The sequence below is a fragment of the Solanum stenotomum genome, chromosome 10 (genome assembly GCF_019186545.1).
Source record: "Solanum stenotomum isolate F172 chromosome 10, ASM1918654v1, whole genome shotgun sequence".
NCBI lineage: Eukaryota > Viridiplantae > Streptophyta > Magnoliopsida > Solanales > Solanaceae > Solanum > Solanum stenotomum.
In genome coordinates, this window is record NC_064291.1 from 52,340,410 (window position 1) to 52,358,995 (window position 18,586).

The window sequence follows — 18,586 nt, forward strand, 5'->3', positions numbered from 1 at the left end:
GACCATGACATGATGAACCTTCTAAATTGTGAATCCGTTATGGCGTATTTTTCTTTGTCTTCCATATATCAATTGTGATTTTACTGAAAGTAAAGCAAAATTGTTACAGGTACTTCATGTATTTGATCTTATTTTGAGATTAAGATGTTGACCTCTTCTCGTGCTTCCAACAAATTGCGATCATAATAACGCCTCTTACATGATATGACAGTGAAATGTCATTAACTAGCTTTGATGAATAGAGTATTTCACATTAAAAAGGGTTTAGAAAAAGAATAATCAAATGTTTGAAGAATGATAGGGTCAACTCATAGAGTAGTTTTTAAATATTTTATATTCCTCGGGTGATTATTTTATGATAATCTGGGCAAACTGATATTTTTTTCTTTTTCAAATATATACTAGTAATAACAATTAACAACGGAAGAAGTCAATAAAATTATTAATCATTTTTTTTGGTGTTGAAGACATTGCATGTATTCTTTGGAAACATTTCTTTAATGCATGTGGAATCCCTAATGAGACTGTTAGAACTAAGAACTCGTTTGATTGGGGAATACGCTATTTTCTGATTATTATTCTATCTTTAATGTGGGATAAAAATAATATTATAATTTCAGCCCCGATGATAACTAATCTCAGGATAAGTTATTCGATGATTTTATCCTAACTGAATATGGGATAAACTCATCTTAAAATTAATCTCGAGATTAGTTATCACTTATCCTTCATACCAAATGTACTCTAAGAGTTTTAGATGATGGTTGATCAAACGTGTCAACAAAGTTCATTAACTTCTGCTCTAGAGTCTTCGTCTATTATTTGCTATGAAACTTGGAAGTACAAGAATATTTCAATATTTTTCATCTCATAAATTACATCAAACCAAAGATGATAAGACCAACTAGAAATTGAATGTGAAATCGCAAAGGAATAAGCGATTTACTGAAAAATAATAGTAATTAATTAGATATATGGTCATTTGGTCGTCGGTTAATATTAAGGACAAAGCTCAAAGCCAAGCGACTTGTCTGTTTTGTTTAAATAAAAAACGAAGTGTTTCTTTGTACATCTTAATTAGGAAAAGTGGCTCTTTTAACTCCAGACTCTATCGAACTTTGTTTAAATAAGTTTGTTTATATCATCGGTGTCAATTAAAAAAAAGGAGTTGCATTAAACTAACAATAAACATAAAACTTTACTCATAACAAAACAAAATTTACTTATTAAGTAGGTTTTAAATTTTTTAAAGTTTATTATATTAGTACTTCTTAAAATTGACTAATGTACTAGGTTGAGATTATAACACCTAGGTAAAGCAGAGATATTTACACTATTAAAATTTCTTATACAATTTAATTTTAAAGATGTGTTTTATTTCTTAAATTGTTTAGAGTTATTTTGATCATTTTAGTTATTTTAAATCACACATTACAAGTGCTTGTATTTTATTTTATCTTACAAAATGCTATATAATAAATTCACAAATAATGCATTAAGATATTTTCCCACATCAATAACACAAGTAATAACTAAATAATGTACAAACGATTTTAAATTTTATGCAAATATTGAAAAACTAGCCATATATAATGCTAATTTTATTTAGCATGAATAAGATATGAAAACGCAACAAAAAAAGTTAATCAAAAGAATAATTCAATACACAAAATATTACGTTTTCACTTAAGATTTAAGTAAAGTCAAATTCCAAAATAACTTTGCTAATAATAACATTAAGATATCTACATCACACCTTATGAAATATGATATTTTTCGAAGAATATTTTGTCACTCCCTTTTAAGTTTTGAATAGTTTTTTATGCCAACATTGTCATACCACCTCATGGAGCCGAAAAAATGTGAAACAAAAGATAAAAATTAAAAAAGAAGTAAAAACAGGAAGCGGAAGGAGGAAAAAAAAAAGAGACGAAGTCACACTTGAAAAGTGTTTCAAAAACCCTCCCTCTCTACCCTGCTCCTCCTTCCGTCACCGGCAACGACGGCGGCGTTGCTCTGAAACTCTGTAAGTTACGCTTCGAAATCTCACTTCTGTACAACGGCCATAAGGTTTGGGATAAAGCAATTTCTCAACTAATGGAGAGAAGAAGATTCGACGAATCCTCACTACTTCCTCATTCTGTTACCGGCGGTTCCGGTCTTCGGTCTTCTCCTCCACCTCGCCCTCCGAACTACACTTGTCACCGTGTACAGGTACAGTATTCGCACACCTCATTTTCTCTTACAGCTCTCACCTTTAGTTTCACTAGTTAAGCTAAATCTATGTCCTGCTTGCTTCGTTTTTTTTTTATTTTTTGGCTGATATAGCTTAATTTAGATTGTTTTCATCCTTTTTATGTTGAAAGGTGCTATAGTAATAGATGTGGTTGGGAAGTGTGGACTTCCCTGTTACACTGGATGCTGTTTGATTTAGAGAACTTCTGGTTTTAGAGGAATCTAGTTTATGTTTTGTAAGGCTAGTTGTTGAGTATTGTGATGACATGAATCCAATTAGAATTGAATGGATATAGATGATTCCTGTAGCCGACCCTAACTAGTTTGAGATTAAGATGTTCCTGATTTTTTTTTTCTGTTGAATGTCTAGTTAAAATTGGGAATTTAGTGAAACTGAAGTAAGGAGAAAGTTTTTTTTTTTTTTTTTGGGGGTGGGGGACTTAAAGGAGTTCAAATTATTATGTACTATCTCTTGTAATTTGATTATCACACTATTTCGTTGTAGTTTTTGTTCCTTTTTATTTCAGAGTGCTTTGTCATGCGTTTTTTGGACTTCCGATGTAGGGTAAGGTCTGCGTACACTCCCCAGACCCAAACTTGTGGGATGACACTGTTTTTCTTTTTGTTGTTGAAGTGTTCAAAGTTTCTACCAGGGGGTGAAGATTTAGAAAGAAAGGGGGCTGTGGGCAATAATTAGTGTCTTGAAGATACCTTGGAATTGTATTTACAATATTCATTTTGACTCTATATTGCAATGTTACTCCTCTACAAGCTTTGTCTAGGTAGTGTGGGGTGAGTTAGCCAATTAGGTCTATTGTGATGCAGTTGGGCGTTCAAGTCGTATAGGGAGGATTTTCTGTTAGGAGTGTTCTTGTTGGAACCCTGATGGTGTATGGTATGTATGCTGAAACTGGGCACAACGGAGATACAGCTTTAAGAAACAAAACTGGAGATTTATTACTGATAATCTTTTCTCATTAAGATTTCGTTTGACATGGGGGGTTTCTGCTAAAGAGCCAATTATCACATTGACTGTAGCTTATATTCATGGAGCTCTGCCCCCAAGGCCTAGCTCAAGTGGCAAAAGGTGGAGGATTTGTGGCTTAGGTCGCAGGTTCAAGCCCCACACCATGCAAAGCGAAGCCTGGTATTTAAGTGGAGAAGGGTAGAGGGGCGGGCCCATTATCCACCGAGTTTAGAAGGCTGTGATTGGTCCAAAGGGCGGGTCACAAACGAATTTCTCGGTTATAAAAAAAAATAAAAAATAAAAAATTCATGGAGCTCTTCTTTTCTCTCTCTTACATCATTGGCCTCTCTATTTCCCTTTAGGCTTTGTTTGGGAATACTTGCTGTGATCGGTTTTTTGTACCCAACCATTTGATAAAGAACTGCCTTTGGTTAAGCATCTTTGTGGTTATCTGCACGTAAAATTTCATGCATAAGGTTGGTTCGGGAAATCTGTAACTATTCCAACAAGTCCAAAAATTTATTATCTTTCAGAATTTAAGCTTCTTTGTTCAGCTGTGGGCAACACTTGCTTGTACTAAAAAGAATATGATGATTCTTTTGTTGAGAAGATATGTTAGTTATTCAATTTAGTTTACCAGTTTCAAAAAAATAAATAAATTAGTTTTTGAGTTTCTCTTAAGACTTGGACTCAGGAACAAGTGAGAACTAAGCAAGCTAGGACTTTGCTGATTTTCTTTCCATTTGTGTATTTTGTATGAAGGGAAATGTTCTTTTTTTGGAAAATAAGTCATTTAGAAATAAATGGTTTTCTCACTTATTTTCAGTGTTTGGTTGGTTAGTGGAATTTTTTTTCTAAAATGGATAGTGCTTAATGTTTCATTTTGGTATTACAGATTGGTAATAATGTCTAACTGCTATTTGGAGCTAGGATATGGGGTAATAATTGGGATAGTTATAAAGGAAAACGAATTCCGCTCATTAGTGAGAGGAGTATCCCCTTTTTGTTGGAAAATGTTTTCCTCCGAAAAATTCATTCGTTTAGCTAAACCCCATAAAATTGTTTCTTCATTGAAAGTATTTTTGGTCACACCAAGCACATGTCCTTGAGTGGAAGGAGATAGGAAGAAGGGAGCCAAATGAAGATTGGTGGGAGTTAATCCCAGCCTGCATCTGGTGGTCCCTATGGAAAGAAAGGAACGGAAGATGCTTTGAGGATAAGAGAAACAACATCCAGAAAATTAGAATGAATTGTCTTAGTCTTTTGTACTTTTGGTGTAAACAAGATATGATGGGGGATATAGAACTTTTTGATGACTTCATAGGTAATTTGTAATCTCCCATAGGGTAGTTTGATATGCTCTGATGAGATTGTAAGTGACCTATGCTCATCATTTATTTGATGATGAGCCTTTTGTGAATACACTGTTACCTTTATCTCAAAAAAAAAGAGTCTTTTTCTCTCTGCTGAAAGGGAAGTGCACTGTACTGTGTTCAGTAGAACAGCTGCTTTAATGGTACAAAAAGTGGTTCCTTACTATATGACTTTGGGTCAATCTTTGTGTTGAGTAGTTTTGAAGAATATCTTTTGGTGGTCTAGTAGTATCCTGACGGTCAGCAACTTACCAAGGAAGTTCATTTCCCCCCTTACTAGCACCATTTGCTCCATTAGTTGTTTTGCTATGATCAGGGCTTACAACTGCTTCTTGCCTTCCTTTTGCTCATATTATGTTAAATGATGGACAACATTCCAGTTTTTTTTATGGAATTACTCATTGCTGGATCTCATTACAGGGAGCATTGAAGCATTTGGCATCAATTGATCCACTGGAATTATGTGATGAGGCCAAAGTAGAGCACTGCCGAGCAACTAGAGATCTAAGAAGTTGTGGACGACATGTACAGAGTGTGTTGAATTCATGTGGTCATGCCTCTTTATGCGAGGAATGCAGTCAGAGATGTGATGTTTGCCCTATATGTAGGATCCCATTACCAAAAGATGCCAATAGACTTCGACTACGCCTATACTACGAGTGCATAGAGGCAGGTCTCATCTCCAAGAGGTGTGATGACAGATTACAAGAGAAAGAGGACAGTGATAAGCAACTGGTTGCTGATATCCAGCGTCTTTATGCTTTGTTTGATGTGGCACTGGAAAACAATCTGGTTTCTCTAATATGCCACTGTATCCTTTTCATACGGAGACCTGTGGGGGACTAACATCCTCCGAGTTGCGGATATTTTTCTTGCAAAGAAATGAGTTTAAAAGCTGTTGAATCTTTTTTCTTTATCGTTCTATTAATTCCTTGTGAAAGGAAGGATTACTGATGCATAGTCAGAAGATAACCATAAAAGGAATAAATGGGTGGTTGGTTGTGTGGTTCTTTTTTTTCTTAAGAGAGTATAACCTCTTAACTTCTTAGTAGCTGGTTATATTATTAATTTTGTTGTCTTAACAGCAGTAAACAGATGTGACAGATGTTTGTATGGATGAAAGTGCTGTGTCCAGTGATCCCATCATTGCCTTCTTGCTTGATGAAGTGGTGGTCAAAGATTGGTGCAAGAGGACGTTCAACAATATTCTGACCGAGATTCAAGTGATATGTATCCTAATTATTTAACTTATACTGTATTTCTAATTCCTTATCAAAAGGGAAATAATGATCGGTTAATTTCCCTTGATTTGATTATAGATAATCTAACCATGAATGAACTGAAAGAGAACTTGAGTTTATTTCTCAAGTTCTCTGTGAAGTTAGGTGGTATCTCTAACGTTATTGATGTCTTGGAATCATCGTTTAAAGGCTCTCTTTCTGCAAAGGTTCATGATTTACACCACCTTCAAGAGAGCATCTTAAAGACAAAACAGGTAAGCTTTCCTGAGATTCTTGTCAAGTGGACCCAAGCCACCTTTTCCTCATTTCTTATTTTTACGTGTTTTATTTATTAGTTGCTCTTTTTAAGAGATACATATGTACAAAAACAACAACATACCCTGTGCAGTCCCACAAGTGGGGAAGAAGCTCATATGTATCAGCACAAAATGAAATTGAGTAGATTTACTATTTCTTTATGCTACTTGCATTAACTAGAGATCCTGGTTGGTGTGATGAGCTAGTGATTATCACCACATGCATGTCGATTGAAAAACTTTGATTCCAACGGGTGTTTTCTGAATTTATGTGTCAAAAAATTGCGTTTTGTAACTTACTGATTTGTTTTTTAGTTTTGTATCTTGCTGGTACAGCATTTTATGAGATTATAACTACTGTGCCAATCTGCAGCACATGGAGATAATGATTTGGTGTATAAGACATGAGTTCTTGGAGAATGTGAAGTCTAGGCATAAAAATTATGCATCGTGGCGAGCTCTGGTCCGTGAAAGGAAATCTGCTGCAATTAAACGTGCATGGCCCGATTCAGTAAATCATTCTGATGAATACAATGCTTCAACACTCTTTATTGAAGATGCTCTTTCGAATATTGAAGCAGCAGAGCAGGGAGACTTGGATGATCATGAAGAAGAGTTAGCACTTGCTTATTTACAGAAGGATGAGGGCTCTTTATATTCACGGTCAAAAATTGAGGGAATGGCTGGATGCTATCCATTTGAAAGTTTGCGGGCTGCTGCTGACATTCTCTTTTTACGAGGAAGTTCAGACTTGGTAGTTGCAAAACAAGCAATTGTATCCTTTTGCAATAGAATACTTAGTTTAATGGTTTTTTTTGGATAAGTAGCTGATTTTAGTGTTTTTTCATGAAAATGTTCCCTTTTTCTTTTCCTTAATCCTTCAAAGTTCTTGTATTTTATGTTTGACCGGCAATGGACAGTACCTGATGAGCAGTGGAGACACATCATTGATGATTTTTCTGCCACTTTTGGTGTGACCAGGCACTCGCTATTGGAATCCTTTACATTTTTCCTCTTAGATGATGAAGGAGTTCCGGCTCTGAAGGTAAGGATGGAAATGCCGTTTCAATTATTATTGTGTTGTAGTCTGAGTCATCTTATCATAATCTCATATCTTTTATTTTTAATGTAATCTCAGATATGCTCTCTAATGAGTTGTAACATGTGCCAGAGTTTATGTGATGAAACTAATTCTGCTTTATAGTTTTTCCCTGGGGATCTTATGAATTGTTTTAACTTTTGTCATTTCCACAACATGAATAGACTTGGTTATTGTATCTTCACTTTGTCCTTTTTAAAATAAAGAAATCATCATTGTGAGCCTTGTTAAGCAACGATATGGTCTTTTGACTGGTGTGGATGCTGATAATCAGTTACTGGTATCCCCAGGAAGCCTGTCAACTTCTCCCAGAAATATCAAGCCCAACAATCCACCCGAAGGTTGCTCAGGTTCTGTTGGAGCGGGGAAACCCTGATGCAGCTCTCATGGTTCTGAGGTGGTCTGGACAAGATGGCACACAGCTAATTTCACTTCGTGAGGCTGTAACTGCTGTCCGTGTGCGGGTAGAATGTGGACTTTTGACTGAAACATTCACGTATCAGAGGCTTATCTGTGCTAAGATCAAGGAGAAAAAGTTGAGGGATGAACAGTTTCAGGGTGCTTCTGCTGAAGTAGAGGACCAATGCAGGTCGTGGGGTCTCTGGGCGGAGACTCTTGTCACTGAGATTTGTTGTCTGTGCATTAGGAGGAACTTAGTTGACCGCATGATAGAACTGCCATGGACTGCTGATGAGGAGAAGCATCTTCATAAATGTCTGCTGGATTTTGCTACCGAGGATCCTTCAACGCCCATAGGAAGTCTTCTTGTAGTTTTCTACTTGCAGGTACTCCCTTCTACATCCAGGTTTCATGTTCTTCTCTTCTGCAATTTTCTCAGACTTGCTGTTGCACTCAGAAAACTTGTTTATGTTGGCAGCTTATTCACCCACTTACATGTTTCTCGCTTTCATTTGAACTCATTTACTAATTACCTATTAATGATAAGAATATGAAATGAGTGTCGTTCAATAGTCCTTTTGGTATTAGCCACCAGTGACAAGACTTTTGTCTGATTGCACTTGATTTTTCACTGGCAACCTACTGGCAGTTACTGGACTATTGACTTTGAATTTTGTTCTCTTCTGAAAGTTTTTTTTTAACTCTGCAAAGCCTGGGTAAGAGCCATTGGAGTTGGCAGCCATAACCAGATACCTCTGGTAACAGGTAGTGGTTGAACGCAATGTTCATCCCTGTCAGAAGAGATTCCAAATATATCTTCTTTCTTTGAACACCCTGTATATTCTGAAAGATATTTGTTAAAGACTTTGAATTTGCAAGGAAACATTAATAGGTACGTAGGTTAATAAATTCATCAGATTCCATCCAGATAAGTGACATTTGAGAAACATTGTGAAATAGATAAAATTGGATTGGTCGACTTTTCACCCATGTCTATTTCCACTTACCTAGTTATGACTTATTTAGGACAATCAGTGATGGACACGTGGATGGTATTTAAGAGTATAGATATTAAAGAGGGAATTAACATATGTCAGGACTCGGGGCATCCTGACAACTAAAACAAACTTTTGGGAATAAGTATGATCTAATTTTCTTGGACTCGGGTACAGGGGTCCGATACAGGTGTGGATCTAGAAGTCGGATTCTTCATGATCTGAATTTTTAGACTTGGGGGTATGGATACAGGTGCGGGGACTAAACCGAGCTATTTTGCAGTGATTACCATGTTTATTATAGAAGTTTCAAAAAAAAATAAACATGTTTATTATAGAGCTCAGTCCTTGACTTTACACATTATGCACTCGCAGGAGATGATTTCATGATTACTTTTGGTACCCTGTAATCTATCCATCTCGATAGGGACTTCATATGGTTGCCTAACAATTGTGCTACTGTTGTCTTTTTGTAAAGCGTCATAGATATGTTGAAGCATACCAGGTTGATCAGAAGCTTCAGAGCATGGAGGAGACCTTCATTTCTCAAAATTCTGTCAGTGAAGAAGTCTTAGCGAGGATCAGATCAATAAATCATTGGAGGACTTGTTTGGTTGTGAGTGAACTTCAACTTTTTGATTGGTTGTTTTCTATATGCATATAAAGGATTTGGATATGTACTAGTGTCAAAGTTTTGGTGTTTGAATTGGAAATTGGTAAGAGTTAATAGTATTATTTTTGTTCTTATGAATCATGGTCCTCTTTTCTTTTCTATTTTTTAAATCCAGATCATACTCTGGTTTGTTGTACACCGCTAAATGAAATATTCATGTTTTCATTTGAATAGATTATTTGGACTGCTATACATAAACTGATTTCCTTCTTATGTCCTAAATTTTAATTGTTCCAGTACTGATTGTATCTCATTGGATGCTTGGACCAGTATGTACTGTTACCAGCAGATACAAGTACTATTCCCTTTTTATTTATGTTATCTGGTTTGACTGAGCATGAAATCTTGGGAAACCTTGAATATTTCATTATCTGTTGAAGTTATTTGGAGATGCCTCTTTCAAAAAGTCGGATTGTGTGATAACTGAGGTTTCAGATAGGCAGCTTCATATCAAAGGTTGAAACGGTTGTGTAGTGCTTCACTTTCCTCTACCCTGCTTTCCAGACAAACTATTAAGAGTTGATATATGTAAAAGTATCACAATAGAAGTTGAAGCTACAGTACTGATATGAAGATTGGGATCACCTAGTTGAATTGTGACACAGAGCAGTGTAGGTCACTGATCACGAGGTCCTTTTCTACTTGATGTCATTTTATTGCTTTAATGGTGATAAGTAGCTGACTTCTAATTTTGCTTTCCTGTTATCTCTTGGATCACTTTTCAGCTTTTCTTTGACTGGGTTACTTGTTTATACGGCAGTTGTAATTTATTACAGCTTCTTATTTTGATGGTGCTGCAATGTATGTTTGTATTTTAAAAAAACTTTTAATTGTTTTAGGACAAGGGAGTAGAGTTGTTACCAGATATCTTACAACAACAAATAAGGACAGGGAAGTTGCCTGAAGTGGTTGTTACTTGCAATGACACAGTCAACATCTCTGAGAGGTCCAATGCTGTAGCCCAAGAACCTATCATGACCAGTTTATTGGCTAATCCTCCCAGCGATTCTATCCTCATTCAGCGAGTTGATGTTGTTAAACCTTCTGTTCTTGACGCTCCATCTGTACTTGGGGGATCATTAAATCTGTCGAGCTTTAAAGTTGGGCGTTATAGTTCTCCCAGTTCCCCAGCTTTTTTTAATGATGCTGGAGTATTGAAACCTGAAAGTATCCTTGGGAAAAAATTGAAATTTGATGAGATTTTGACCCCTGCAAGTCGTCGTGTTAATCCTCCTGCTCCTGTAATGAAGATCACCAGGAATTCGTCAGTGGAACCTTCTATTAGCCGACTTCGCAATTCTCAAATATATAGAGTTTCGCCTGAGAAGTCTCAGAATGGGTTCCCAAAGGAATCTTATATTTTTGACCAGACTGCTGCTAACAATGTAAATTCTCTTAGTAGCAACAGAGGCATATTAAAACATTCTGTTGAAGATTCAGACATGAGTTATCATGGTAAACGTCTACTGTCAGATGCTGCTGATAGATCACGGATGTTACCATTAAATGATTCAATGGATGTAACCTGGAGGTAAACCTTATTTTTCAAATCTCTTCTGTTTTAGGCAGCAGATTTAATTGTCATACGTTTGGTTGCCATCTTAACTTTGATCTAATTTTGTTGTTATTACCCTGATTGTCACTTAAATAGCCATGAAGAAAAGGGTCCTTCCACCATGCATCTAGAAACCAATGGCGGACCAAGGTGGAGGTCTGATGATACCAGTGAAGACGAGGAAGTCCCCTCACTAGATGTATGCGCTGGAGTTGTCTCTCCTGCACACACTTCAAGGGGAGTGAGAAGAAGCAGGAGAATTGCCAGGAGATGATACCCCTTGCTGTTATAGAATCTGAAAATGTGACAAAACATGTAATCCCTTTTGCTGGATGTGGCTTTTAGTTAACAGACCAGAGTTGGGAGGCATTGAAGTTTTTTAAATAACATTTGCTGCTCGAATTTTTCCTCTTGGAAATAGTAAACTCGGGTTGAAACTGATACTTGACGCTCCACACCTCGATGTTTCCTCTTTCAACCCTTGCACTGATTTTCACTTGGATGCAGCACATAGTTTCAAGGAGCAGCTGATGGTCGGGGTTTAACAATTTTTGTACGTGAGATGAGCGATTTGAAGCTTGGTTGTAAAAATATTTATCGTAACCTTTTCAAGTCGTGCCCATATTGCCATAACTTTTCTTTGAAAAGCATGTAGATAGATGCGTAAAGAGACCTTGATATTTTTGTTTCCAATTTCATTTCCAAGCAGGTAAGGTTTTTATCCACAAGGAGAATAATTCATTTTGAATCTCAAAAGTTGTAGTCTAACATCGAGTAGTTCTTTTTAACTGAAGGAGAGGTTTACCATTTTATTCTCATTTTTTTTGAGAGAGCCTAAACTCTGGGTGAACTTAGAAGAACGGAAACGTATTTTTTTTGGGAAAACAAGTTTCACAAGCGATATTTCACATTGATGGTGGGAGTTTAGTTAGCCAATCAACTGAGTTACTAAGATTGTATGTAATTATCCTCTTTCCATAAAAAAAACAGATTAGATCAACTGGAATTCTTCATTTCAATGACAAGGTCAAATACATATATATGATAAGAAAATCATCATTTTCATACCAGCCAGATCTCTCTGATCATCAAACAGAAACAATGAGTATAGTATTATCGCGTTCGAATAATAACTGACTTCACAATTAGATACTTATAAATATTTTAATACATATATGAGATATGAGCAAAAATCGCTATATTCCTATGTATCAGTAGCTAACATTCTGGATCCGCCTCGCCAACCACCTCCTCCATATAGTGCTCTAACCCCACATGAGTCCATAAAATGGCTACAATCACTGTAGTATCTGCGAACAATATGTAGTCATAATGAGTGCTACTGGTTTTGAAAAGTCAAAATTCTCCATCGACCTGGCCACTCATTTCTTTCCTTCAAAAGTCATTAACTCCGATAAAATCCAAGTTTCCAAATGCCTTAACATTACCAACTCATCACCATTTACTCGATGAGTAATATTAAAGCCTTTGGAAACTTAGACCTTATCGGAGTTAATAATTTCCAAAGAAAGAAATGAGGGACGAGGTCGATTGAGAATTTTGATTTTTTCAGAACCAGTAGCACTCATTATGACCACATTTTATTCATGACTTCTACAGTAATTGTGGCCATGTTACAGACCTATGTGAAGCTTGAAAGAAATTAGAGAGTTTTGTAATTGTATAAATGGAGAAGATATCCATTAGTTGTTTGATTGAAATGATAATTTGACAAAGGAAAAATTTGGGTTTGTGAAGGAAGAAGAGTAATGGGAGGATTTTATAGTACTCAAATAATCCCTATTGCTTCCTTCTTCAACACAATAGGGGGTCCTCATTTTTAACTAACATGCCACTAGGGGTTCTCTTTTTGACAAACATGTCACTAGGGGGTCCTCTTTCAAACATGTCATGTCTATTTGTTTTTTGCATAATAAATAAATGTATCTTTTAAATTAGCGTCAGCTGGTATCTATATCATTGTTCATAAGTATACCTTGATACTAATTCTGCTTAAAGAATATTCTATGTTGTTTCAGAATGTATAGTATTGTATTATATTGTATCGTAATGTAAATAAATGTTTCACACCAATAATTTGAAGGACAAATTTACAAAAAAAGTAAGCTACAAGCTAGAGCTATTATGAAAAGGTAAGATAGAGGATAAAATATGATTATTATTAAATAATAAATAAAGATAAAATGAAAAGGAAATATTGAAATAACGACTGGATCACACCAAATCAATAGTTACAAAAAATGGAACTTTTTGATATGACCTGACAATAGATTTTCTTCTTCTAATAAATCTTTTCGTACCTCCTCAACTATTGATCGTGATTAAAAGAATTGTCCAACTTTTGACCATTTTGATAAGTTGTTTACTTGATAGGAGGCATTTATATCAATTATTATCGGATTCCACTGAGATTGGAGACTTTCTTAGAAGTCTTCGTTTTATTCTTTAATAATTTTTTTCCTTTTTTTTTTTGAGGGTCTCCAACCTTTCGACCCTTCGTGACAAATACATAGGATCCTCAATATTTGTGTATTAATGGTATTAATCATATGTTCATATTGGACATCTATCTTAATTCTTAGGTATTTACGTTTTCATTTCAAATGTAATAGGTAGATTATCCCATCCTCCGAAGATTTAGGTTGTGTGTCTGCCTCAAATCAACTATAATCGTATGTTATTTGAAAGATGAATAAAAGTTTTTTTCAACCAAAAGAAAATTTATTTACAGTTAGTACTTATCTATTTAAAGCCCTTATTTAAATCAAGTGTTTATTATGTCAAATTACTTCAATTTACTATGATTAATAATTTAACATAGCAAAAATATGTATTAATTAATCATAATTATTTAAATAACATATGTGCTTGGTAGTAGTCAATATATACATGTCATACATATATTTATTTAATGTGAACACTTATATGATGCATCGGACATTTAATTTGAACTTTTTATTTAGTCATTGTTATCCTATAACATTTCTTTTAAGTCCGTTCATTATAATACTGTAACACTCCAGTTAATTAGGTTCTGATTATCTTTAACCAAAATAACCACGACTATATAGTATATATAAATATAAAATAATCAATACTTTAATATTTTTTTATTGTCCACTTGTGTATTCTTTAATCGTACTTTTTTTTCATTTTCTATAGAGCTATTATAGTTTATTGGTTCAATTACTTCGATGATTTAGCGTCAACTTTGAAGTATGCTCTCATTTGGTTCATAAACTAAATTATTTCATCTCAAAGATGGATTAAATGAGGAATTTTTCGCAAATAACCACTATAATAAACTTAATTATATTTCATAGCTATAATTTATATATTTACGAGTTATAGTTACTGTTTATGTTGCTCGTTTGTATAATTCACGGGTTTGTATATCACTGAATGTTGGTCGTGAGTGGTAATTAACTAAAACTATAGCTATGATGACTAACTAGTACATATTTGCTTAACCATGTAATTTTCCCTAAAATAATAAATACCAAGTTGAATGAGATAATTGATGAGGTAGATATCTAGATTAATTAAGTTTTAGATAAAATTTAGGGATAAAGGTTTGAAAAATACCTCAACTTTGGTCGGATTTGCTGTTGCGATACTAAACTTTCATGAGGGCATATTACCTCCCTAGACTAGTTAATACCGTATTTTTTACCCCCTAAACTATTTAATAATGTATTTTAAAGGTATATATGTGCCCACGTGGACTCATTACTATTTATAATTTTGAATTATTTTTTATGTCCACATGGGCAAATATATATGTTTAAAATATGGTATTAAATAGTCTAGGGAGGTAATAGGTCCTCATAAAAGTTTGGTATCGTAACAGCAAATTCAACCAAAGTTGGGATATTTTTCAGATCCTTATCCCTAAAATTTATATTGTAATATATAAATGTATCCCTGAAATATCTCACATTATCCCGCATACCAAACAACCATTAGAGTATTTATCTTTTAGTATAGGAACATAGTCTATAGTGTAGTATTTATTTTTCAAACAAAAAAATGGAGGGAGCTTTGCAAGTTCCAATAATTGATCTTAGCTCTATAGATCTCACTGATTCACTCAAGAAGGTACATTCTATACTCTTTAAATTGATTCAATCAACAAATTAAAGTAGTAAAAGTTGCAATGCTAAATGATGAGAACATTTGCTTGTAGGCATGTATTGAGAATGGATTTTTTTACCTCATAAATCATGAGGTAGAAGAAGATTTGATTCAACGAGTTTTCGATGGAAGCAGAGGATTTTTCGATCTATCAATTGGAGAGAAGATGAAGGTGCTTCGCAAGAATCATAGAGGATATACACCATTTTATGATGAGAAGCTTGATCTTGTTGACAATCCTAAAGGTTCTTTCTACTTTCATCCTTACGTTAGATATAGATCTATTTGTTATTTAAGTCGAAAATAGTTTCTCTAACTTCACTTGATTNTTGATTCAACGAGTTTTCGATGGAAGCAGAGGATTTTTCGATCTATCAATTGGAGAGAAGATGAAGGTGCTTCGCAAGAATCATAGAGGATATACACCATTTTATGATGAGAAGCTTGATCTTGTTGACAATCCTAAAGGTTCTTTCTACTTTCATCCTTATGTTAGATAGATCTATTTGTTATTTAAGTCGAGAATCTTTCGAAAGCAGTCTCTCTAACTTCACTTGATTATAAGGTTGTGTACGCTCTATCTTCTCTAGTCTAGATCTCACATGTGGGACTATACTGAATATGTTGTTGTTAAGTTAGTGATGATTTAGGCACTCCTTGTTGCATTTTATCTTAACATTTTTCACTTTTTATTTCGTTGCAAAAACATATACTTTTATTTATAACAATTTGAATGTTAAGCTTTAGATCTTTACTCTTAATGACATGAGTTTATAGCTAGTGGCGGAGAAAGAATTTTAGTTAAAGAGGCTCAAAATTATACAGAAGTAAATAGACGAAAAAGTCAAGGAGATTCAATTTCTACTATATATGTAAGTAAAAAGAATAATTTAACCTTATATATACATTTAATAGAAATGTTATTACTTGCTCTTCCCATTTGTCCAAACCTTGGTGCACGTAAGTATCCGATGCTTGGTGGGAGGTAGTAGACTAGTAGTATCGTTTACAACTAGACGAGGTGAGTGCTAGTTGATCTGGACACCGTTCTTTCTGTTGCTCATTTACTTTTCCTTTGAATTGGATTTCAGGGGATCCAAAAGAAAGCATCTATTTTGGAGCACCTGAAGACATATCACCCTATGGTAATCTAAATCAGTGGCCTCCAGAAGGTATATATCCATACTCTTTCTCAATTTCGTGACAGATTTTTCAGTATAGATTTATATAATCGATCCTAACTTGTACAAGATTGAGGCGTAGTAATTGTTATTTGCTTGATTTTCTAATTAATAGGAGTATATTGTTTCACTTAAATATGTCATGTTTTTATTTTTGGACATGTAGAAATTTTGCCATGTTGGAGATTTACAATGGAAGAATATTACAGAGTTATTCTGTAAGTATCAACTCTCTTATATTTACATAGATTTGTCTCGGAAACAATGTCTTTACTTTCACAAGATAGGAGTAAGGTTGCATATGCACCGCTTTCCCCTGACCCTACTTGTGGAATTATACTGAATACGTTGTTTTTTTGCTGCTAATTAGGAATCTTGGTAAAAGAGTACTCTCACTCATTGCTCTAGCTTTGAATGTGAACGAAGATTTCTTTGAAAAAGTTGGTGCTTTTAATCCTCCGGGGGCTCTTCTTCGTCCTATGCATTATCCAGGTAAGGCAATTTCGAGATCTTATTTGATGGCTTCACTTCCTGTAAAATGTTTTATAGAACCGGAGGTGTCATGACATGTTTGAGACCACAAATTTCATGTCTTTTTTCTTCTTTAGTACACTCGGTGCCCAGTGAATCAAAATGTGTCATTTAAATTGAAATAGAAGGAACATTTAACTGATTCTTCAAGCAAATTAAATACTAGTAGTACTTTGTTATTATCAGTTGCAGGTGAAATAAACTATAGTGATCAATATATGCATGGTTGTGGAGCTCATACAGATTATGGAATGATAACTATCTTAATCACCGATGGTGTTCCTGGACTTCAGGCACGTTAAAATGAGTTAGATTTTTCTCAGATGGTCACTCAACTAATAGTAGTTATTCTCTTAGAAAGTCACTTTCTTTATTGAAGGGAATTGAAATAAAGAAAAAAGTGACTTTCTGAGATAATAAGGTCAAGGCGAAACAATATTGATAGTTCTAACATTTCAGTTGGATTCTGTTTTTATCAGGTTTGCAGGGATAAATTACAGATTTGGGAAGATGTGCCTCAGTTGAATGGGTACTATTATGTACCATACTTTACTAGGATTCTTTAAGGGTCACATATTAGTTTAATATGCAGAGATTAATTATAACGAAGGGATTATTATTTGGCAAAATTGTATGATGTTACATGAAAAAATAAGTATTATGAGCTCAAATGCATCTTCGATTGAAATTTGCCAATTTGCAGGGGTTTCATTGTTATTGTTGGAGAGATATGATGGAAAGGTGGACAAATTGTTTGTTTAGGTCAATATATCACAGAATAACAAAGCCAGAACAAGAACGTTATTCGGTATCCAACTGCATCCTCTTAACATGTTTTTCTTCTCCGTCTTCGTATGGATCCTAATTTTGAGTCCTCATTAAGGTTTTCTTGTTAATGTTTTATATTGACTTATAAATCGATCAGGTCGCGATGTTTTTCGATCCAAGTCTAGATTGTGTTGTGGAATGCTTGAAGAGTTGCTGTAGTGAATCTTCTCCTCCTAGCTAGGTATGATTTATAACTCATTGCTAAATATTCAACCAAATTGTGTTGTTTTGTTCAATTCTTTTTACTTTCTTGAAAGTATATATTATATATATTGTTGTGATTTGTTAAACATGTTTCCTCCAGTTACTTGATGGAAAATTACAACATTATATTACATATGGCTGGCTACCAGTGTAAGTATTTATTTATGTTCAAAACAATGTTGTATCAGAAGCAACTTTGCGAAAATTACCTCTACCTCTGATATTTTGACCTCTTTGATTTGTGTCAATCAGTCGGATTTGATGTTTCTTCTTTTAAGTTGCATTGTATGTTGATTCATGGACATCTCGTATATCACCAATTCATCTTTCTAATTAATCAAATGCCGTCATAGTGCTAACATCTTTGGTAGCCTCATGTGAACTGCAATATTTTTTCAACAACTTTAACTTGGTCTAATATTTCTTCATTATTCCTCATATTGACGTTATTAATAGTTCTAGTAAAGAGTACTGACTAGTTCAAATTCGCATCAGGTAGGCCCATTAAGTTGGAAGTATATCTATAGTTTAAAAAGATTCTCAAAACTCGGAACTGCAATCATCCCCACACACCTTAATTAATAAGAGTTCTTGATTGAAAACACAAGTTTAATATGGATTTACCAGATGTCAACTTAATATAAATCTTGTTTTATATATTAGTATAAATGTTGGGACACATAAATAGAGGATTGACTTTTATTTGTTTTGCTGCAGAAATATGTGCAACAAAAATATCACTGAGGAAGAGATGAGAGCTGGTTAATTTGTTCACCAATTTTCTCAAATATTAACGAGCTTTTTATGTGTGACAAAAAATAATACTAATATGGAACGGTTTGACTTTAGACTAT

The 18,586-nt window shown here is 34.4% G+C and overlaps 1 protein-coding gene and 1 pseudogene across 1 annotated transcript; both read left to right on the forward strand.

The window, feature by feature from the left end:
- Window positions 1–1,903: 1,903 nt before the first annotated feature.
- Window positions 1,904–11,553, forward strand: LOC125841283 (E3 ubiquitin-protein ligase HOS1). Its single transcript, XM_049520383.1, has 10 exons — window positions 1,904–2,214; window positions 4,996–5,386; window positions 5,671–5,805; window positions 5,895–6,070; window positions 6,486–6,887; window positions 6,999–7,157; window positions 7,502–7,996; window positions 9,084–9,221; window positions 10,118–10,809; window positions 10,930–11,553. The coding sequence occupies exons 1-10, from the start codon at window positions 2,098–2,100 to the stop codon at window positions 11,105–11,107; spliced, it is 2,883 nt and encodes a 960-aa protein (XP_049376340.1). The 5' UTR covers window positions 1,904–2,097; the 3' UTR covers window positions 11,108–11,553.
- A 3,305-nt stretch (window positions 11,554–14,858) lies between these two features.
- LOC125843150 (2-oxoglutarate-Fe(II) type oxidoreductase hxnY-like) lies at window positions 14,859–17,709 on the forward strand (annotated as a pseudogene).
- Window positions 17,710–18,586: the final 877 nt, after the last annotated feature.

What these genes read in the sequence shown, in the direction of transcription:
- LOC125841283 (XM_049520383.1), top strand. Translation starts at nt 2,098, where the DNA reads ATGGAGAGAAGAAGATTCGACGAATCCTCACTACTTCCTCATTCTGTT. An exon ending in TAGTTGCAAAACAAGCAATT is followed by an intron (nt 6,888 to 6,998) that starts GTATCCTTTTGC and finishes AATCCTTCAAAG; the next exon opens with TTCTTGTATTTTATGTTTGA. An exon ending in ATTGGAGGACTTGTTTGGTT is followed by an intron (nt 9,222 to 10,117) that starts GTGAGTGAACTT and finishes TAATTGTTTTAG; the next exon opens with GACAAGGGAGTAGAGTTGTT.